At 46.6% G+C, this 22,919-nt stretch overlaps 1 protein-coding gene and 1 long non-coding RNA gene across 2 annotated transcripts in view; one reads left to right on the plus strand and one right to left on the minus strand.

The window, feature by feature from the left end:
* The window catches only part of LOC105284091 (serine/threonine-protein kinase S6KL), a 51,199-nt gene extending 28,332 nt beyond the window's left edge, over positions 1 to 22,867 (plus strand). Inside the window, exons 9-10 of the mRNA XM_011347349.3 lie at positions 22,055 to 22,273; positions 22,407 to 22,867. Coding sequence (XP_011345651.2) covers positions 22,055 to 22,273; positions 22,407 to 22,526 — 339 coding nt within the window. The 3' untranslated portion in view covers positions 22,527 to 22,867. The remainder of the gene's footprint in view (positions 1 to 22,054; positions 22,274 to 22,406) is intronic.
* LOC105284090 lies at positions 8,485 to 12,075 on the minus strand. The gene is made up of 2 exons (XR_894808.3): positions 9,090 to 12,075; positions 8,485 to 8,801 (listed from the first exon to the last, which is right to left on the minus strand). It is a non-coding gene; the product is annotated as an uncharacterized LOC105284090 (long non-coding RNA).
* Positions 22,868 to 22,919: the final 52 nt, after the last annotated feature.

The raw sequence follows: 22,919 nt of genomic DNA on the forward strand, positions 1-22,919 counted from the left end.
TCGAGCGCGAACTCGCTACCGGAAGCCGAGGAGGCCAGGAGGAACGGTAATTTTTATTTATTCATAATGTCCGACGCCAGGAACTCGCACATCGATCTTGTTTTCTACACGTTTCCCGTTATTCCCATGATAACTGTAAATCGTCAATCTTAAGCGTTCGCCGATTATTCCATTTCGATTAGTTTTTTACCTGAACGCGCGGGTCGCAGTTCTGCTCGATCCTGTATTTCGGTCAGAAGGTCGTGGGACGATACTAGATCCAACGTGGATCCATCGTGTAACCTGATCTTAATCATGGCTTCAACATCATCTGTCAGCTTGGTCCACGATCTAATGCTCGATCGAAAAACGAGAGCAACATCCTTCGACTCTTTTGTATCCGATCGATCTGTTTATTCATTTTACTTTATTACCATAACAACTTTGAGCTATATTTTTCTGTAAATGAATAAGATGGTAAATCGTATAAATATGCTTTTTAGCAACATCGCAGAATGACGATAATATAAATCTGGAAATAAAATAAGTGTGATAAATATCTCTTCTTGTGTGTCCGCTGTAAAGAGAAAGATAACGAGACATTGAGACAATCCGCTTTTGCAACAGTTTAAATGTCTTCCTGATAAGCTAAATGAAACAGTTTGTCGATGCTAATTTATTTGAAGGTGCCGACATCTACGTTGTCACGAACATTTAATTAACGAGGAAAATTAAATCTGTTTGTGGTTGAGGTCGGCTAATTACTATTAATCTTGTTTCGCTGGCGATGCGATTTGGACGGCGTTTCCCGTGGTATTTTCATATGCCAAACAGGAGGCACGTAGTTTCACGTTTAATCGCGCGTGATGCAAGTTGAAAGACCATTGCTCGATCGAGACAAGGACAGGAAAGTGACGATAGAAAATATGATCGCGCGTCATAAATATTCATTACGCCGGAGTTTTTCTATATTTTTCCTTTCGTGATGCCTATCTGAAAAACTCAAGGCTTGAGTAATGACGACGTGCCTCATCGTTGAAATTGCGTTTTATTACTGGACCAATTAAGACGCGTCGTTAATATCGTGAGTTGCATCGCGCTACGCCCCCCCGGTGAGCTGATGAATGGTTCGGAGTAACCGGTTGGACGTACCGAACTCTCGGTAAAATCTCTATGTTATTATCAAACGATCGAAACAGTCGGCATGTACATTTTAATCTGGTTGCTTAACGACAAGTCGGTTCGTTCGAGAGCCGGTTCGGTTTGAGAAAAATCCTTTTGGAAATAACAGTCTGCGAAATGAGGGGACAAAAATTGTAATCATTTCCAATTAATTAAGCGTTCGCGCGTTTAACTGAGTGCAGCGCGTTAATTATAAATAAATAAACTAGAGGTTGTGTGTGCACCCGATTTTTCAGTTTCGAAAACATTTTCCGACGAGTCTTAAAATGTAGTAATGCGAAACACCTTTTACTGCCGCGTTTTGAAGAAAAGTTTATCTCGGTTTGCATGAAATGTCGATAAATTTCAGTCGTTCTCCCGCGACGATTCATATGTGTATATCTTCTTTTTCTGTCTTCTCTCTTCCTCCCGTTCGCTCTCTGGATTAATTCGTCATCCTTGAATATTCGATACGCGCACTTTTCGCTCGAGCGTGCAATTTCCGGCTCCGTTGAGCGGCGTCGCCGTTTGCTCTGACGACGTAGGAAGTCTCGGCGTACGCATGGCGCCCGTATTAGCAATCTGGGTGCGAAGTGCGAAGTACAATGGACGATCTCTCGACGATCTCAATGTCGGTAGTCAGCGCGAGCTCAATACGCGCGCGCGTCGGAAGAGGAAAGAGAAGAATAAAGAAAAAAGGGGGACGACAGTGGAATCGGCAGGGGGTTTGCCACCGCCTCACTGCTTCGTACCCGATGCTACGTGACGCGACTACGCTACTGGGAATTAACGACGCCTTCGCCGGGTGCTGCGACGATAAATTCACCGGTGCGAGTTTCCGTCTGGGTGCCCCTTCATCGTCGGGGCCCAGGTATGTGGCAAATCCGAATGGACGTCCGTTCGGCACACTAAAGCTCGTGTTAGGAAGAAGAACGCGTCTACGAGGAACACGCTAGCGAGAGGATGGCCTCCCGACTTGGAGATGGTCTGACGACTTGCCACGAGAACGAGATTAAGGGGGGAGCCTGCTTTAGAACCCTGAAAATAAGGTATATTTTACGAATTGTTTTTGTAGAAACTATACAGCGGATCGTTATAAAACTTTGATGCATTTATTAGTACATGTTTAAAGATAACAAAAATTATTTTTTGATTTGAATATATCGCTTGTAGAGGTCGTCCTGGAGAAATCTTAGTGCAGCCGCGTCGCCGGCATTGCAAATTGGTGAGCATTCTCCTGCCTCCAAATTTCGTCTAAACTGAAAAATTGAAATATCTTCTCGTTATTTATGAATTCCCATCGTCGATGAACCAAAGAGAGAAGAAAAAAGTTGAAAAGTGCCAAAATGGTGGAGCTTAGAACACAAAAGTACGATTTTTAGGCAAAGTTATTGAACTTTTTCATGCAAAAGTAATTGTTTAACTTAATGTTTTTATGAATATTAAAGGTTCATCGACGATGGGAATTCATAAATAACAAGAAAATATTTCAATTTTTCAGTTTGGATGAAATTTGGAGGCAGGAGAATGCTCACCAATTTGCAATGCCGGCTGCACTAAGATGCCTCCAGGACGACCTCTACAGGCGATATATTCTAATAAAAAAATAATTTTTTTTATCTTTAAACATGTACTAATAAATGCATCAAAGTTTTATAATGATCCGCTCTATAGTTTCTCCAAAAAAATTCGTAAAATTATACCTTATTTTCAACGTTCTAAAGCAGGTTCCCCCCTTAAGGCTGCATCGATCACGATGCTGTTTCATGGCTGTAAAGGATGAAGACGATAGACCGCATTAAATCACTCTCGCATAAGTGATAAGGCCGAGATGACGGCCCGGCGATTTATTGTTCATTGGCTTATTTATGTGAGGTGAAATCGCCAGATACACAAAAATTCACTTACGAACTGCATAATTGTTTTTCTTTTTTTTTATGAAAGATGTAAAGAAAAGAAATATAAAATCCTCTGATCGCTGCGAATCTGATTATATTTCCTGGATCTGCAAGAGAAAATTTATCTCGAGTCTTCTTTAGTTGCTCCTTTGCAAGAATCCCGCGTTTTTATTGATTCTTGAACCAGCTTACAGGTCGCTTCTCGTAGGGTTGGTCGACGGAAGTAACGTCTGTGCGGCGAGACGGATGCCCGAAAGAAAGTTCTCGAAGTCAATTCCGTAATAGTCGGCGTAGCATTGAATTCAATTGAATAATGGTCGGCCGAGCGGGGTGCGTGGCGGGAGGAGGGGCGCGAAAGGCAGCCGCCCCAATCATTATCCATCATTCGGCCGATTATCGTGATATTCCCGCGGCGTTCTCGCCTTTATCACCGCGTTACTCAACGCGTCGTCGGTCGAGAGTGCCACGAGAGAGTGACACGAGAGAGCGGGAGAAAGAAGTTTCGAGAGACCGACGTTCACAGGGATCGCGTGGACCGTCCCCCGGATGCTGGCGCGCGGACTCGTGCTCCTCCTGCTCCTTTTTCTCCACGACTCGTGCCCCTTCTTCTGGGTTGAACGCCTCCGCTCTCCCGCTTTCCAACGAAAAACGACCGTCGGTGTGCTCGGCCAAATCGCGTCATTATCCCACCCGTGAATCCGGCGGCTCGGATGTCGCTGTAAAGTAGGACCGATAAATTTACGACCTTCATCAGCACGCATCTCACGAGAATTCGTGTTTGGAGAAGTAATATTAACGAGGCGGGTACCGCATCCCGGGGATAAGTCACGATGCCGCGCTGTCACCTGGTCCCGGGCGACGATAAATGCGCGGTGTACAATGTGCCTCTCCTGGAGCAGCGCGCCGGGTGGAAGCACGCTCATCTGCAATCCATTATCGGACGAGACTCGCGATGTGACTTATCGAATCATATACGAGTGGAAATTCCGGCGTCTGCGATCCACGTCTCCGCGGCACGAGCGATCCCGACCTGTTCTCGCATACCGAATGCCTCTTGAAAAATGATCGTGGCCCGGAGAATGCGACATGCGTGCGGATAAACGTGGCAGAAATACCATAGTTTCAGGAGAGTGCCGAATTTACACGCGGAGTTTGATTGCCCTAAAACGTTCCGGAGACTGAGGCCCAATTTCACCAACTACCTTGTAATCGGCGTTTAGCTAAACTTCGTTCTGTGTAAGCGAAGATTCTAGTCGTGATTATGGTCGAGCGGATTTCACCGGTTTCACAGTAGCGCAATTAATTCTAGTTTATTAAATCGAAGTTTAGGTGCAAAAGAACACCGGCAGCATCGCAAATATGTGGATCTAGATGGCAATGACCATTTGACAGTAGACCATAATAACCTTTTACAATTTGTCAGCAATTTGTTCAGTAATAAGCCTTACTGAAAGATGTCAACTATTAGTAGCCTCATCACAAAATCTGTGTCGTCCGTGGAAATGATCTTCTCTGTCTCGTATCCACCTTGGTCGACGAACAACAAATTCATCCTCATCATCACTATTCTCAAAAACTAATACATATCCTCTTAGCATTATTATTTCTTGTCGGTTTGATATAATATTGGGAGCTTCCAGATGAATTTTGATGTTTGCAGTCGTAATCGCGGTTTAAATTCGTTAACCGACCAAAATCGGTCAGTTAGTTTTTAAACGTCGATTATTCCTAAACTCGATTAGTTTCTCTTGGTGAAATCCAATATCGAGGGTTAAAAACGTAATCGAAGTTTAATTTCAATTAATCGCGTTTTACGTTGTTGGTGAAATCGGGCCTGAAACAAGAGTGGACAAGAACGCGAAGAAGCGTCACCACGAAATTTTTATCTCGTTCCTCACGCGGGAGAAATATCCGGCTGCAAATGTTCTATGAGCTAAACCGACACATTTGCCCGCGGACCAAATCATTATTATGTGTGCCAACACCACGATTTATATCAGAGGAACGTTACGACGCGTCTCGCGTGACTCGGCGGCGCCGCGGCCGAGGCGATCGCGGGCGTTCTCTTCCGACCGAATCCAGGCCATCGATGTCACGGCAGTTACGTCTATACTTAGATCGCGATCAAAACAACGGCCAAGAAGCCACCCCGGAAAAACGCGGGGAACGGCTCCGCTCGGACGCAGCCGCGTATAACATATGCGGGTCGAGCGCGTGCGAGAACGCGCGATCCATGCGAGAGAGAGCCCCGTCGGCGAGTTCATCGAGGAATCGGCGGCGATCGGCCGAGCTCCGGAGGGACTTAATGGAGCGTGGCGATCTTTAACGGTAGATCCGTCGCGGTACGACGAATGCCACCGCTCGCTCGAGATTGTCGTGCGATTTCAGCGAGCCGATACTCGGACGCTGAATGGAATCGAGATGGATCGCGCGACGCGAATGAATCCGTACGCTAGTCCTCTCTCGTCTTCTCCATCGGATTTTCCACAACGAGGCTGTTGACTGTACACTGTAAAACAGGCTCTAGGATGACAGGAATATCATTCGATCCAACTGCGCACTCGTGCGATTGTGCGACGTGCGATTGATCGATACACAAAAGCGCCTTAACGAGCGTCGTGATTATCTTTTATTATTATTAGCGCATACACAGTAAAAAATAAAATGTTAATTTTAACAATTTTTGCATGTCCCAGAAAGTCCACTCTAAATCTTAAGTTAAAGTAACTCATTCGTCATATGTTACTTCTTGACAAACTAGAAATGTTAAGTAATTAACACAATGCTTTACATTTATTTTTGTTATTGCAACTTTAAGTGTGATGTAAAAATAACATACAAAGTAATTGAAAACTACATGGAAGAGAAGTTACAATAACTCATCAGAAAAGTTGATAGAACATTTTCGTTCATACAATATGAACATTTACTTTTTATATTATATTAACACATGATAGTAATTATTTCAACTTAAATTATTTTTGATAGAAACATTTAATTTTAGTAAATTTGATTATTTTATATGTCAAAGTTCATGATTATTTGAAGATTTACTTTAACTTCTTTTAGAATGTTAAACTGACTTTGTGACATGTTGATTGTTTAAAATTATTGTGTTAAAAGCATTTCAAATAATATTCCATTTCTAAGAGACATACACAAAATGTTAAGTTATGAAGGTAACAGTAATGTAACATATAAAATTGTTATAAAAATAATAACATATCAGTTGTATGTTAATTTTACATTGAAGTAGTAATCAAAACATGGCAACACAAGAAAATTTTAACATATGGACGCACAATTTTTAACGGTGTACGCTGGGACCGCGGAGACGAAAGAGTCTTATTGATCAACGGAGCCACGCGACATCATGATCCATCGATCAAAACGCGAGGAGAAGCCGCGGCACCCCACGCATTTGACAGCACTCTCTTCAGAGAACCATCGAATCTCTCGCGTCGTCCTGGCAGAGGAGAGACACACTTACCTAATTTTGTTCGCGGCTCACATTTGCGTCACTGGTCACGAGAACTGGAAAGGATATCAGCGAGACGAGCTAATTTTAGCGGCGAAGGAGGAAGCGCGATCGGTGTTATCAGCGATTCGAAAGCTGCTTATCGAACGCGTAAGAGTCGCGAAGAATGCCGATCGAGGGAATGTCGATTGGTATTGGTAGAAAGAGAAAGAGGTAGGGTGGCAGAGAAAGAGATAGAATGAGAGAGAGGGAGGTCGCGAAACGAGCCCATCGCGATGGAATCAACGATGTTGGTGAGTCCGACTGAAAAAGGAAGGGAGCAGAAATAACGAGGCTTATCAGGATTAACGGGCGCTGGCCAGCACGGGAAACCTGGCGCCAGTCATTAAATTAGACGCCCGGATCACGCGACACGTCGTCGTGCGTTTCCCTCTCTTTGCGAATCCTCCTGCATGTCCTCCCTTCATTTTCTGTTGCCCTTTTTGCTCCTGCCTTCGTTCGGCGAACGCTTTCATCGTCACGCGCTCCTGTTTTGCTATTCGCCGTGATTCCGCTTGGTGCGAAGGGAACCAAGCGCACCCCGCTTATGAATGATTCAGGTGTACCTGATTGTTTGCAAAGATCCCGGCCTCTGTTCGGTGTAATGATGATCTACTATCGCGATGGCTATCGCGGAACAAGGAGTCGTTTCGTTATAATTTACGTGCACCTTCGAGCAACATTGTTGTATACGCAGAGACCAGAATTTCTCGATATTACCTACATATTCCAGGTACATCGTCGTCTGTTTACTCCATTCCTACTGAAAAATGAAACATCCCGATGTCAGTTTGATCGTGCGATCCTCGTGAAACACGATTAGCTGGACGAGCGAGTCCGTACCAAGGCAACGAAGGGGAACTCGATTCGAGGCCGGTAGCTTAGGAGGACGGTAACGAGAGGCAGAAAGAGAGAGCCAGAGAGGGTGGACGGAGAGACGATACGTGAGGATGATAGAACGGGGAGGAAGGGCGGAAAAAAGAGGGAGAACCGCGGCGCACGGTGGAGAGCAGGTTTAAGCTTTTTGCCGTACGGCGATCGGCAACCGTATCGGCGCGAATCCCCGTATACGGTCGCGCAGAAGAAGGAAGAGGGTGAGGAGGGGGATCGAAGAAGCAAAGGAAGCAGAAGAAGAAGAAGACGAAGAAGAAGATGGGTCGGCCCGCGCGCGGTGCATCGATGCATCGCGCCGGGCTGCGGAGGGGAGGAAGGGCCGCGATGGGGCAGTGGGAGGAGGTGGATGAACGAGAAGAAAAAGAGTCACCCTCCATGGCGCCCGAAGGCGATGGGCGAGCGACGACCGGTCGCCAAGGGACGCCGGATCGGCCGCGGCGGCCGGAGACTCCGCGACCTTCGAGGTTTTGCTACGTTCGCCAGGTTCGCCGACCTGGCCACGGCCTGTCGCCCCTGCCACAGTCATCGTTGTCGTCGTCGTTAAACGATTCGACGTCTCCGCACGTCGTTAATCGGACGAGTACACGTCCCGACGATCGCGTAACCGTGACATCGCGTGGTAGTGAAAACTCGGTTCAACATCTCGGGTTCTCGGTCTTGCTGAAGTCTCGCGATCGGTTTCGTTGTTGCCGAGGGTTGTTGCGACAGGGGATGTAACGAACAGACCTATGAGGGAATTGCGATTTATGTATAAGTCTCTCTCGAGCTACAATTTTGCTGATCACTCTAAGAAAGTAAATTTTTTAATCAGCTATTTCGATTTTTCCACGGATTTTATCTTGATTTCTTTATCTTTAACTGTGGGGTATACTTTACGACTTTGTTACTATTTGTTTTTTTCAAATATGAAATTTGAACCGGCGTTTTTGATTATTGAAGGTTTTTTAATAAACATATCTATAATTTTGTTGAGGTTGTTAAGGGTAGTTTTTGGTTCAATTTTAAATTGAGTGCTTTTCTTTGATTTGGTCTTAGTTTTCGTAAGGGTGCCCCTAAAGGGTTTGGTGTTTTTGATACTTATACTTGAAGTGAGTCTGAGATTAATTAATTTTAATTTTGTTTATTTTAATAAAGGTTATAATATATTTAGTTCTAGGATGTGGCTTTTAATACTTCGTCTGTTCTTCACTCGTTCCTAATCGACGCTTAGAAAATGTCATGTTGCTCAAGACGGTCTTTTTGATTCTATTAATCGTCTTGAGGTAGAATGCAAAACCTCGTCCAGATTTGTCGCCGTTTTCGGCAAGGACATAGACGCCACTTCGATTAAGCAACTGCGCCGTTTGTCGAATCTACGACATAAAAAAACAGAAACATTTAATTTTAGTAAATTTGATTATTTTATATGTCAAAGTTCATGATTATTTGAAGATTTACTTTAACTTCTTTTAGAATGTTAAACTGACTTTGTGACATGTTGATTGTTTAAAATTATTGTGTTAAAAGCATTTCAAATAATATTCCATTTCTAAGAGACATACACAAAATGTTAAGTTATGAAGGTAACAGTAATGTAACATATAAAATTGTTATAAAAATAATAACGATGAGTAATCAGCAGTGTTTCGTGCTCTACGAACCGTTCGATAAAAGATTGACGACGGTGGTGCTTGCTACCGGAGTCGCGGAGCCGCAAAGTCATCCTTCCCTCCGCTCGCGGGTTGTCGCCGTGTCAGCGCGCGTTCTGCTTCGTTTGCGCGTTCGCCACGCTCCGCAAACCTTGACCTTCACCTTGGGGACCTCCAAGACCTCCAAGACGTATCCCCCATATTCTCTCTCGCTGGTCCGCTCTAGCGGGCTTTCGTGGGCCCCTAACGCCGTATTTTTCGCGCTCGCCCCCTTCGTACACCGTTTCGCTTTTTCGCCATCCCTCTTTCTCCCCGTTTTTTTTCCCCTCCTCGACACAGAGAGTCTACGACCGTCGGTGAGACTGTTGTTAACGAGTTTTTGGGCCCTTGGGGCCCCAACAAGGGCCAGCCAACGAACTCCTAAACCGGTAATAACTTCTGCCGTCCGATGGCCCGTGATATAGTGGCCGGGCCTTCGCGCGTTCTTGTCTTCCCTCGAAAAAATACGACGTTGCTAGCCGCTGTAGCCTCCGCGAAATTATTCTACGTGGATTAAGTCCCAGTCCGGCTCGGTCGCCACGGAGCGAGGTGGCGAAGATTGGAAAGAAATACTGTTGGGGGTGGAGGTCTCTCCTAAGTTTGACGTTAAAAAAGACATAATGCATCCGCGAAATCGCGAATGAAATTGAAGCTTGTGTTGGCGGGTCTAAAGATAGCGGTTCTCTTTCTGCGGAAAGCTGACCACGTTCTACGATGGCTCGACGACGATTCCACGACGATTCCACGACGACCGTACTAAATATCGCTGCGCGTTTCCGTGATCGAGCGACATTACGCGGCATTACGGACGATCGTTTTCGCAGAAGGAACATTGGCTCGATTGGATAGTCGCTCCGGGATGTCAGAGTCTCGTCTGTCGCGCGGCCGCCGGAGAATCGCACTCGCGCTAATCTACGCGGCAATTCCCCGTCCGCTGCCATTAAGCTCACATTTCCACGAAGCGCGCACCTACGTATAATGTTTCCTTAAAGTATAGAACCGCCGACCGCCGACGAGCGGCGGTAACAAGTACAAGGTTACGTTTCTTCTGCCATCCTATTACCCGCTTCTTTTTCAAGTTTCCACCGCTGCCGAGCGACGCCGATACCAGGCCGGCGGCGCGTTACGATATAAATAGATCGGCGCGCACCGATCGCGGTGGATGATGGCGGTTGAGGACGAAGAGGACGAAGAGGAGGAGAAGGTGGTTGTGCTGGTGGCGATGCTGGAGGAACAAGAAGAAGACCATCTCGCGTAATGATGCCTCGGTGGACCGCATGAGCGAACGGAACGGAAAGAGAAGGGAAGAGAGAGAGGGAGAAAGAGCGCACCTTGAATGCGTGCATCTGCAGAAACATGCGTAATGCGTGCGCGGTGCAGATTGCAGGGGGCCGTTCCACTCTCGGCGAGCGTGACTATCTCTCGCCACCCTTCTTCTTTGTCCGCGCAGGAGAAAAGGGACGTCTTTGCGGGCGGCGGCGGCGTACTTGACGAAGGGGCTCATGCGAACGCTCTCGTAGTTCGTATCCGGTGCGTCTCGTTAACATTGCGTTCCGGCTCGTGACTCGCGTGTCGTCCAACAGAACTTTAGGTACGCGTTGCGACCACGTTCGTTAAAGCACTACGAATGATGGTGGAGTTTTCATCATTCCGATGGTTCCATTTGGAAGACCGATTTAAGGGAAACTTTAAATCCCACAGTTCATCCAAAATTTTCTAGGTTTCCTAGTATTCCATTACAAAATTAGAAGCGGCAATAACGTTAAAGATAAAGATGTTGAGAAGCTTAAACAAAGTTCGCACATGTCGTACATATTTTTCATTAGAAGCAATAATTTTTAAAACGAACGTGTTATCGCTTTATCAAAAATACATTACTTGAACCATAAGAGTGAAATACCATAAAAAAGGTAATTCCTTCGAGGAATGTATCGCCGGTGAAATTTGCTCCGCGCGTGTACGGTCTCTTCTTCAATCCCGCGATCGTTTATCGCGATATCTTAATGTCGTCGTTAAACACGACGGTTGTTTGCCACGTTTACAGCGTCGTTGTCGTCGTCGAGTACACTGCGCAGAGTGCAATCTCGCGTCCCGCTCGCTTGCATCTAGCTCTCGGCAACCATTGGAGACATCAGTCGCGACTGTCGTTACCCTTCTTAGTGCGTTCCATTAAACCTGAGTAAGGATGTCTTTAGAGGACACGGGCGACAAGGACGAGCGTTTTATTGCCGCTGCATGCGCGCCTTACGATCAACAGTGTTCTCTGTTTAGCACCCTGATCAGCATCCTCGTCGTCGTTGTCGTCTCGAATAAACTGCGGGCTATTCGATTACGAAAGAAGCAGCGGCGACAAAAAGATAATCGGGACTTGATTACCCTGTCGCGATCGTCGTCTTCGTCGTCCTCATCGTCGAGGAGATAGCACGAGGGCCGCTTACTATTTCTCGAAATGCCTCGGCTGTTCCCCTTCTGTTTTGTGACGAACATTTATCGTCGTAAATTATATCGAGCGTCATTAAATCGCTATCGACGCCCTCGATATCGCGGAGAATCGTTGGAAAACGGAGTACACAAAAACCGTCGCCGATAGGGCAAGTGTCGCTTCTTCGTCGAAACGAGCGCGCACCGAGCTTCTAAGATGTGCGAAGCCAAAGAAAGCAAGGCAGGCTCCTTCGTCTTAATCCTTAATCTGCGAAACTATAGAAAAATTTTATTTTCTCTTCCCCGCAAAATCGATGACGCGAACGAAGGACAAAGACGAATCTGGAGAGACAATCGACGCCGAACGCGAATCTCGGTCACTCGCCGTTCCGCGCGAGGATCCTTGCGATGCGGCGAGGATCTAGCGCGCGCCCTTGGCTTGATCGGCGCGCAAAAAATTGCTGGCAAAATGGAAGCGCCGAGATCAGGAGGAGCAGGAGGAGAAAAGAGGGAGGAGAACTCCCGAGAGTACGGTGCGCCTATGCGCGCCGCAGGATCGGCGCACTCGCGGCGGCAGGACGCAAGAAAGCCTTCGCAAGGCGAACCGGCCCCGCAACCTTAATCGTAGACCCCCTGTCTCTCCCTCGTTCCGCCCTTCGCGGCGCCGGGCGAGTTTCGCGGCTGAAAAATCGGCTCGCCGAGTCGACGGTAGCGTCCCTCGCGCCACATGCAACGATATCGTCATCGCGTCCTTTGCGGCCGGGACGATCTCGTTGCGGTCACTTCCTTTCGGGGGGAGGCAGAAGAAGAAGAAGAAGCGACCGGGGGGAACGGGGGGATAAAAAGCCGATCGAGCCGGATGCGTCGTCCCGCTGGTAGAATCGCGCTTGACACAACCGTCGGCGGGATCGACGACGTCGGCGATCGGCTCAAAAAGCACGAGCGCGAAGGACGCGCCGCGGGTATTAACGGCGAACGAAAGCACGCAGCAGGTATGCTCGTACGGTGCAATGTGCCGCAGGTGCGTGTCGTACGCGCGGCGTACCATCGCCGGCGTGCGCTGGTGCTCTCACGGCAAACTGGTCGGGATGTACAGGGTGGCTCGTCATTGATAAGCGTCTCCGGGACTCGGGACTTTGTTCGTGATTGACGCGTCAGGTTCCCTGTATGTCTCTCGTCCTTAAACAAACTGGGTAGAAAAATACTTATTAGATCACCAGATATCTCCAATTCCCACGGTGTGATATCAAGTCCAACACCATAGACCATGGATTGATACATCGCGTGCATCAAATATGCATAAGAATGTATCCAATATCTTAAAAACAGCTAAATAGATTTCGAAGATAATCAAGGCAGATGGTTGACGTCATGATGGGACCTGGAGCTAATCCGAATTGGCTGCTATTCCACCCAAACCTGTGGGAAGCAGGTGTTTCACGATTATTCTCGTCCTCGTCCTCCTCATCAAAGGAGGCAGCGCGCGAGGGCGAGGCCGCGGACGACGACCGCTGCAATTTTCACCGTGATCGGCAACGAAACGACGTTACACAATCAGCCGTGCCACCTGGCATCCCGTTCCCTCTTCCTCGATCCCGTCTAATCCGCCTTTGCTCTCCCGCGATTCCATCCGCTCCGCTCCGCCTGGCGCCTATGAGCTCGTCGCGCGGAGGCATCCGAGCCGAACCGGCCGATCCTCTTTTCCCTCTATCTCGCAGGAACGATAGACACTTGGCGTGCAACCGGCGTGCCTCCCCTTCTCGTCCCCGGGGCAAGGTCTATTTATAGACCTCGCGGTATTACCTGCGCGCCTCGTGCGATCGCGTGAGAGTGCGTCTGTGTTCGCCCGGAGGGGCACCACCGATTCTCCGGTTCGATTCCAGCTTCCTCGAGCCCGGAGGCAGCGGGACCGAGGAGAACAGGCGGGGAGAACCCGATCGGGATCCACCCGGCGATCTGGCACGATGTATGGCAGATTATTCCCGACGATTGCTACTTTGTAGCCGGCCGGTATTTATACGGTCGGTGCATCGGATTCGCTCGCTTCGCTGCTTGCGAATCGCCGACGTTGCGACTTCTCTCTCAAGTTGGTCCCGAGCACGACAACGTGTGCGAATGCCGGGAATGGACAATCCTGAGGTATCATAGTCGCGACCGACTCTCTGAAAGATTCCGCGAGAAGATCATCCTGAGACATCTAATCGATTGATCGACCGATTCGAACGAGAGAGATTGATGATCCTGACGATGTCGTGCGAGGCGAGGCAGGAAGGAACAGGATCGCGTTTCCTGAGTACGTTGTCTTGGATGTACCTCGTGATGAAGAAGGAACGTTTACATCTGCTGCTGACGCGTATTCGCGAGCACTACGCTTCGATGCAGTAATCGGCGCGATCATCCTTTAACGATCATCGGCCATCGGCGCACTTTTTCACGGAGTCCGCGAATGTGCTCCTCTCTCCCCCGATCTATTTACAGATCCTAAACATCGTCCAGAACGGAGGGGTATTAGCGAGCGAGCCGAACGGGCACGGATGCGGCCGTTCCATTTCTTGGGCAGAGGAATGGCATTCTTCGGGCAGGTGAGGGGTCCGCGCGGGGAGGGAGGGGGCGGGTATACATACCCGCTATCTTTCCCTCCTGCGTAATTACACGGCTCGCTCCTTTAGCTCTTCTTTTGGTACGAAGAAGAAGCGGCGTCTCTCCGCCGCCGCCGCCGCCAAGTCCTGCCGAGACTATTTATAGATCATAGATTACTATCCACGGCGTACATACGCGGCTTCTGCCGCTATCGCGTACAAGCGAGTTCCGCCGATGGTCGGCGATAATTATCGCGCGCCTAGACCGGCCGATTATTATTGCTCTCTCGCGGGTCTACGTCTCGCTCTTCCCTTTTCCGACGTCTCCTTCGACTCATGGACCTCACCATCTTACCTGGCCATGGAATCACGGGCCGGCGAGGTAAAGAGAAAAAGGGAAAGCCGGCGGAAGTGGCTGCAAGTGACGGATTATCGACCGTTATTCGGATAATATCGGCGCCGCGATTTATCATATTCGATCAGAGCCGGATCGCTAAATCTCATCCATTTAGAATATAGATGCGCGAACGGTTCTGCATACAAACAGATAAGCGAGCGCTCGATAAATTATCTCACATTCGTCCCCAATCTGTAACACAGATCGGCATATTAAATCGGCGAGTCTCGACAAAAAAGCCTGTGGAATCGCAATGTGATTTATATTCACTGAAAATCTTCGCGAAAGGAAGCCACAATTAATTCTGAGAAGAAACGGCAAGCCGCCAATGATTGAAGCTGCTAATAAGCTGAAGTCCCGGGGGAGAGGAGATCATGGCTTCCGTCAATGTCGCTGCCCGATCACGTTACATCGAAGGACGCTTCCCTCCTCCTTATCGCGGGCATCGTCGGAAGGGATTTTACCGCGGGGCAGTTTTATAAATAGCCGGGGAGCTTGCACGCGGGTTTTGCATGAGGCGCCTAATGCGCCCCGACGATTACTCCTGGCGCCAGCGTGCAGTGGGCCTCCTCCGGGCCCCCTCAGAGGCCCCCCGCGCCCATCTAATGGCAGACGGTTAATGGGAAGTTAATGTCTGCCGTGTGCTAACTACGAGAGACCGGTCTTTCTTCCTCTTTCCACGAGAGTCGCCTCTTTTCCTTATCCTGCACTCCGCCCCATGGTAGCTGTCGCGCTTTTTCCTCTTCCTCTCATCCCTCCCTTACGTGGTTTCTCCTTTTTCCCTCGTATCTCTCCCGTTCTCTCCTGCCTCCTCGAGCGCTTCTTCCGATTTCACGTGTCATCTTCGTGATTTTTTCCGCGTGCACGCCGATCGCAGCGAGACGAATGATGGCGTGTGGCTCTAATTGCCTGTACTGTTAGAAGAATATCCTGACTCGATCTAGATGACTTGATGATACGTGCTTATTTATAGCCGCGCGTGCACGGGTCTTCCGACAAATAATTTCTAACGCGTATGCATCGCTCCCGAGAGCACGCTTGATTTTCTGTGTATATTTTCACATGGCAGTTCCCAATTCGTTACTTTCCACGAAATTTCTCATATGCATACATAATATTTCGTACACCTCAGAAATCCACTCCTCGTTTTCGAAATCCGAGCTAAGAGGATTTACATAATCCACGTGGCACCGTGCATCACGCTTTGGCATCTCGCAACACGAGGGCCACGTTATAAAATATTTGGAGAGACCGAGGATTCTTCACGGACTCACGGTTTCTTTTTCATCGGCGATGACGGGATCCATAATCGGCGACTTCTATTTGCGGATTTTACCTTCTCGCGTCGCGGCACACGGCCGCCGCCGTAAGAGAACATCGTCATCGTCACGCCGGGAATAGAACCGGCCCTGGTCGATGCACCTCGACAAGAAACGAGTCTGTGCGTCGCAATACGGATCGTCTCTCCTACGACGCTCGCATTGTACTCCGGAGTCTGCCGAGTCGGTTCGATCGCCGGAATCTCTCGATCCGATTAGATGCTGCTCCTTTGTTCGCCGTGCATGGCAGCATCGCGACGCGGTTCGTTTTCGCAGACTCCTGGACGTACAACCGCAACGTGACAGCGCGGATCCTTTGTTCCGTCCGTCTTTGCTCGCGCGGTGCCCTTTGTTCTACCGATCTACTGCGTTATCGACCCTCGATCTCGCGCATCTTCCGCTTCATCGATCCTCCCTCGCGCGCTCACGCGCCAATCTCTCGTTACGTGCATGGCTGGGTTGATATGAATAAAAGTGTCGCTCTGATATCTTCATCCGATATCTTTTCACGGTAGACGCTCCGTTTTTTTATTCATATCATCCGTCAATCCCGAAGATCGATGGCTCCGCGTGGATTCTTTACGAAATGAAGTTAAGAAAGGGAATTAATAATTGTAGTAAAAAATATATATACGTTTAATTACCATCCACTTTTTAGAGAATTTTCATTCGTTTCTCATTCCAAGTATTAAAATCTACGGCTAACGGTTGTAATGTTAATAATAAAATGCCACATTATACAGTAAATAACGAGAGAAAACGAATTGTCTTCTCTGATTCTTGCAGCCATGTCCTCAATTATTCCCGCGCATGTACGGGACCGTATAGCAATTACATATACCACATTCTACATAAGTCTATCTTGGGGCTTCCTCTTCGTTTCGTGACATCCGCTCGGCGCATCTTCAACGCATCATTACGCGTGATGCGTGAACACTAGTGCCGGAATCGCGCTGCAGACGGAGAAGAGCACTTTACCGGCGCTATCATTCGCTGATGAAAATTTCTTTGCCTTTCTTTGGCGTAAGATAACCCGAAAAGATATTTCTTCAATCTTCGAGATCCTTCTAGGTGTGTAATCACACTTTTCCCATGGCAGGAAAACATTACCGCACCCTCGTTAACGGAATCTCCCCGATCTACACTTCATTTTTCCGACCTTCCCCATGACGCCTTAATCATCATAATAATCTCAACGGTTATTTTCCGTGGGACATGAAAGTTTTCATGTGAAGTTTCACGGATGCGTACACTTCTTTTCTTTCGATTCAACGTATCTGCGTGGTCTCAAGTTGGTGAACGCTTTCGAACAGCTTACGCATTTTGCAGCCTGAAAATGTTTTCTAGTAATATTTACCCAGGAAAACATTATAACTTGGGTAATCAATTCGAATGAATAGAATAGTCATAAATTTCAAATTCGCATGCATATATTATTTTTAAACGGGAATGTAAAAATGCAAGGTTGACATTCTCTGCTTAGCTTCCTACTTAATTTATATTTCGCGAGATATTCTTCCTATGTCATCACAAGTCTCGCTGAGTGGAATACATGAATTTTTCATCGATATTCTTACATATTCCGTGATTGCTAGGAGTATGTATAAATCCACTGTGGCTTCGTGCCGCGAATTGTATGGCAAGTGTCATGTGGAAGGAAATAGCCACGAAGGTGTACAGTGCTAACGAACGTGCTCACGGCGCGATCGCATCGAGCAGAAGCTCAAGTTTGCTCAACAATTAGCCATCGGAGTCGCGCCCAGCAGAGTTCACGAGTATCCGTGGCACATTCGCATTTAGTAACGTATATATGCGTAACTCACACATTTGTCCACGTACTTCGAAGTATTAAGAATGTTTGCACTATTCTTCTTCCTCGCGTGTAAACGTTTACCCAACTTTTCTTGTTTTCATCCTGTTATGATATAACTTTTATATCTCGTGTCCAGAAAAAAAGTTAAGCACAAGACTCTTAATACTTGGAAGTACGTGAACGAATTGTTTCGTAAACGAATAAAGCGCCAGTGAAAAAAGTCGAAGCACAGACGAGTTTTGCTGGCTCGACTTTCTCGCGCCTTGAAAGACTTCTTGATAAGAAAAAGTGCTCAAAGTACATAAACGTTTAATTTCTCCAATTTTTTTCTCTTCTCGAGCGTCAATAGAATGCGCTGATCCTCTACTGTCCACACAAGAAGACAGCTACCCCGTCATTATCTGCGAAGTATTTCGAGAAACGAGCACCACTTAACACGTGAGACGCGCTGTTGGCAACAGCACGTGGCAGGAAGTACAATTTTACGAAATTACATCGGTGAGACGTACCGGCATGCGGACAGACTGTAACTTGACCCGCTGTAACGTGGCCGTTGTAAATCACACATTTTAACGCTGAAGGACGACTGTCCGTATTCGTGAACCCAATACGCTCATCCGCTGAAGGTCCATACATTGAAGCAATGAGACGTAGTATACCCTCTTCCTCCTAAATCGTATTTTTTAGATTAAATCTTGCATTTCTAAAATATCAACAAGAAGATCGAAATAATAATCTATTATATTGGGTCATTAAGTATGAAACTTTACAAATGTAAAAGCGCCATCTTTAACATTTGTTATCTCAAATTTGGCGCCAGACGTCAGTATCAGGTTAGGTTAGTGTGATAGATGTATGTTCGCTCTTCAAATGTCATATTTGTTTGTTCAAATATCTTCATTAGTTTTATTGGTGGATTCTTTTTTATAGAACTATGGAAAAGTCCAAAATTCGTGTGATTTATGAATATGAGTTCCGCCGTGGAACCACAGTGTCGGAGACAGCTCGTAATATCAACGCTGTATTTGGTGAAGGTTCGACTACTAAAGCAACGGTGGGCAATTGGTTCAAAAACTTGAGAGATGGAGATTTCAGCCTCGCTAATGAGCCACGTGGAAGACCAAAGACGAAGGTGGATAATGATCACTTGAGAGCCGTAGTAGAGTCCGATCCATCTCAAAGTACACGTGAATTGGCATCGATATTCAATGTTTCCATACCCACCATATTGGTTCATTTAGCTGCAATTGGTAAGATAAAGAAGTTGGACAAATGGGTCCCGCACGAATTGACCGATGCGCAGCAGGCGCAACGTCTAGAGGCTTCCCTTTCTTTGCTTTCCCGTCACAAAAATGGATCTTTTTTTAATCGAATTGTGACCTGCGATGAAAAGTGGATACTCTACGACAATCGTAAACGCTCACATCAGTGGTTGAACGCTGATGAACCACCGAGACATCACGCGAAACCCAACATTACACAGAAGAAGCTTATGGTGACTGTTTGGTGGTCCAGGTCAGGTGTTATCTACTACAACTTTATGAAACCTGGTACATCGATAACGGCTGAAGTATATTGCAAGCAACTGGACGAAATGATGCAACAACTTGCTATTAAACAACCGAAATTGGTCGATCGGTCAATGCCAATCCTGTTGCATGATAATGCTCGACCGCACACTGCACGACTGACCGTGGCAAAGCTACGGGAGTTGGAATTGGAAACTCTCCGTCATCCACCATATTCACCAGATCTATCACCTACCGACTATCACTTCTTCCGGAATTTGGACAACTTGTTGGTGGGAAAATTGTTCAATTCTCAACAGGCAGTCGAAACAGCCTTCCGCGACTTCATCGATTCCCGTACTCCTGGCTTCTATAGTAGAGGCATAGACCAACTACCACTAAAATGGCAGAAGTGTGTAGATAACATGGGCGCATACTTCGATTGAAAATAAATCATGTCCATGTGCCAAAAAATGCAAAAGTTTATGTTCTATTTGTAAAGTTTCATACTTAATGACCCAATAGTTCCATCTCCTATCTTCATGTCTCATTCTTCGTCTTGGTCGCAGCTGTGATGCTTCTTTATCTCTTCGCTCGGTTGCTCTTCGGCGCCGAAGGATGCCGGTGACGGCACGGCGCCAACCAGGCGGACAGTTCGGCCGATCTATGCAGAAGAGGCGGCGTTAAAGCCGCGCACGTTACCGTCTACTACGATCTCGTAACGATCATCATACTGTACCGTTATTCTCGGTCAAGGTTCCCTCGCGGAGATCGAATTGGAATATCCCGTTCCCGGCGCGCGTTCAGCGCGATCGGATCCGCACGTGGTCCAACGACCCGGCTTGGGGTCCTCCTCTTCTCTTCTCTTTCTGTCTCTCGCTCTCGACGCTTGTAAACAACGACGCGACAACGTGTGCAGGTAATTAGCGATTAGTGTGCGCATACATATTGCCGGCGAAGCGAACCGCCGGCGAATCTATATGGAAATCGATGAAATTTAGATAGCGCAAAATCACTAGAGAATAATTCACGAGGGAGATATATAGGAGATATTGCGATATCAACGCGAAATAATTTCCTCTTTGATGGGACTCGTTTAAATCTCGCAAATATTTATTGCATGGGACCTAGAAGATTAGGATATTTCCTTCGGTGTCTCCCGCTGCTCTGCGGCCATCCAGGTCCAAGCTTTCAGATTCCGCAAAGTCGCGTGCTTGGTATTCGGCCGCGAGCGACGCTACGGAGGTCCGAGGAAAAATCTAAAGCATCAAAACCATCTTCATAAACGATTTAACTGAGCATGTTCTCGGCATTCTCTGCCACTGCCCTTCCTGATGCCTCTCCGCGAGGACCACCAGGATATCGATAGAGACACGTGGACGACGTTAGACATTGAAAAACATTGGCTTAAATCCCCGAGTTCCTTCACGAAACCGGGCACGTGCGACGCGTTCGCACCAGGCTGCGTAACAAAGCAACGGCGGCGACGACGATGTTGTTGCAGCGGATACCGTTTTGCACGTTTGACACGCGCACGTTCAGATGCGGCCCGAGGAAATCCACACCTCGCGCGATGTACGGCCGCGAGTGCGGCGAACGTGCGAGGTCGTGTGAGGTCGTACCACACGGTGGAGGGAACATGAGCGAGCGAATAGGTTGAGGGTCGTGAGTGGCCGTTGACCCTGCCTGTGTATGTACATACCTGCGTAGTATGCTGGGGCAGGCGGCGGCGGCGAACGTACGAGCGTACGAGCCTAGACAAGCCGGAATCCGCACATTGGTAATAGCTTCTCTCCACCCGTTTACCCACCTACCTCTCGTAAAAGGCGATATTTATGGCCTCGGTTCTTGTGGTCGCCGCGAAAAAAAAGAAGAAATCCTTCCGCAAAGTCCCGGCCAGAAGCGCGGGTGTGCAAGGTGTACGACCGTTAATTAAAGGGGAGCTTTAGAACGTTGAAAATAAGGTATAATTTTACGAATTGTTTTGGAGAAACTATACAGCGGATCATTATAAAACTTTGATGCATTTATTAGTACATGTTTAAAGATAAAAAAATTATTTTTTTATTAGAATATATCGCCTGTAGAGGTCGTCCTGGAGGCATCTTAGTGCAGCCGGCATTGTAAATTGGTGAGCATTCTCCTGCCTCCAAATTTCATCCAAACTGAAAAATTGAAATATTTTCTTGTTATTTATGAATTCCCATCGTCGATGAACCTTTAATATTCATAAAAACATTAAGTTAAACAATTACTTTTGCATGAAAAAGTTCAATAACTTTGCCTAAAAATCGTACTTTTGTGTTCTAAGCTCCACCATTTTGGCACTTTTCAACTTTTTTCTTCTCTCTTTGGTTCATCGACGATGGGAATTCATAAATAACGAGAAGATATTTCAATTTTTCAGTTTAGACGAAATTTGGAGGCAGGAGAATGCTCACCAATTTGCAATGCCGGCGACGCGGCTGCACTAAGATTTCTCCAGGACGACCTCTACAAGCGATATATTCAAATCAAAAAATAATTTTTGTTATCTTTAAACATGTACTAATAAATGCATCAAAGTTTTATAACGATCCACTGTATAGTTTCTCCAAAAACAATTCGTAAAATATACCTTATTTTCAGCGTTCTAAAGCAGGCTCCCCCCTTAATGACCGAATCTCGCCTGCGTGAGATGCGTGAATATTGGACCACTAGTCGCGATGCTGATTCTGCTCTTTGAAGGAATCTCGCTGTTTAAGTATTTTAATGTATTTTAATGTACCTTCGCTTGGCTATAAAAGATTGGATAAGATTAAGCGAAGACACATTTAAATTCCTAATTCGTTATAGATTTAATTGCGATATCAAAATCGTTGACTGAAAGGGCTAATCGCAAATGTAATAATTGTGTTGCAGTATCCGTCCAATACGAAGGTCTCGTTTGATCAGAGTAACCTAAGTTGCGCGGGTTCGTTAAAAGTCTTACCAGCGGACGTGGATATTTCACCAGCGGCGAAGGATCTTCTGAAGCGGCTTTTGCAACCGGAGCCTCGCCTGAGACTCCGAAACCTCTTGAGCCTGCAGCGGATCGCTTTTTACATGGGCCACGATCTTCAAAGTTATATGCTAAAGAAGGTATTTCATAATAATGGCACAAGTATTAATCTGATCTTTTCTAATTAGAAAAATGACTATAAATAGTGTATACGCTACATATCCTTCATGACATAGTAATTAAAGTTATGTACTGTCCTACTGTTGCACGCAGGAATCGCCATTCCGTATTCTAGAATCGAGAAATCGACGAGAGACGCAGCAGCAAAAAGAAGATAGTTTTAATCATGAATTTTCAGATTTTGATTCGTTTCCTGGTGTTAGCAATATGTGAATGAATCTGTGATTTCACATGCGGTGCTTGTCCTTTTCTAATTTTACACTTACGCTTCGAAATACAATGCGCGACGAAATTATCTCTCTAATCTTTGCAACAAGATGATGTTTTTATATAAAGATTACTGAAATATTTTTTTTTCTTTCTCTTTAAAGCGGCGTATTCGTCGAATTTGTTATCCGTCCGTTTTTAATGAATTATATAAATAAAAGTCCAGATATAAGACTTTAAAATGCAATTTAATGAAATTGCATTTAGTAATACGTTAAACTTCTCAGGTAACAATGTGCGATAAAGATAGATAATATATTGAATAAAAAATGTCATTTTTATTATATTTTCGTCGTTTCTCCAAAGCACACACAGATTCCTAAAGCCATCCGTTTTCCC

Source organism: Ooceraea biroi, chromosome 6 (assembly GCF_003672135.1).
Source record: "Ooceraea biroi isolate clonal line C1 chromosome 6, Obir_v5.4, whole genome shotgun sequence".
Classification (NCBI taxonomy): Eukaryota; Metazoa; Arthropoda; class Insecta; order Hymenoptera; family Formicidae; genus Ooceraea; species Ooceraea biroi.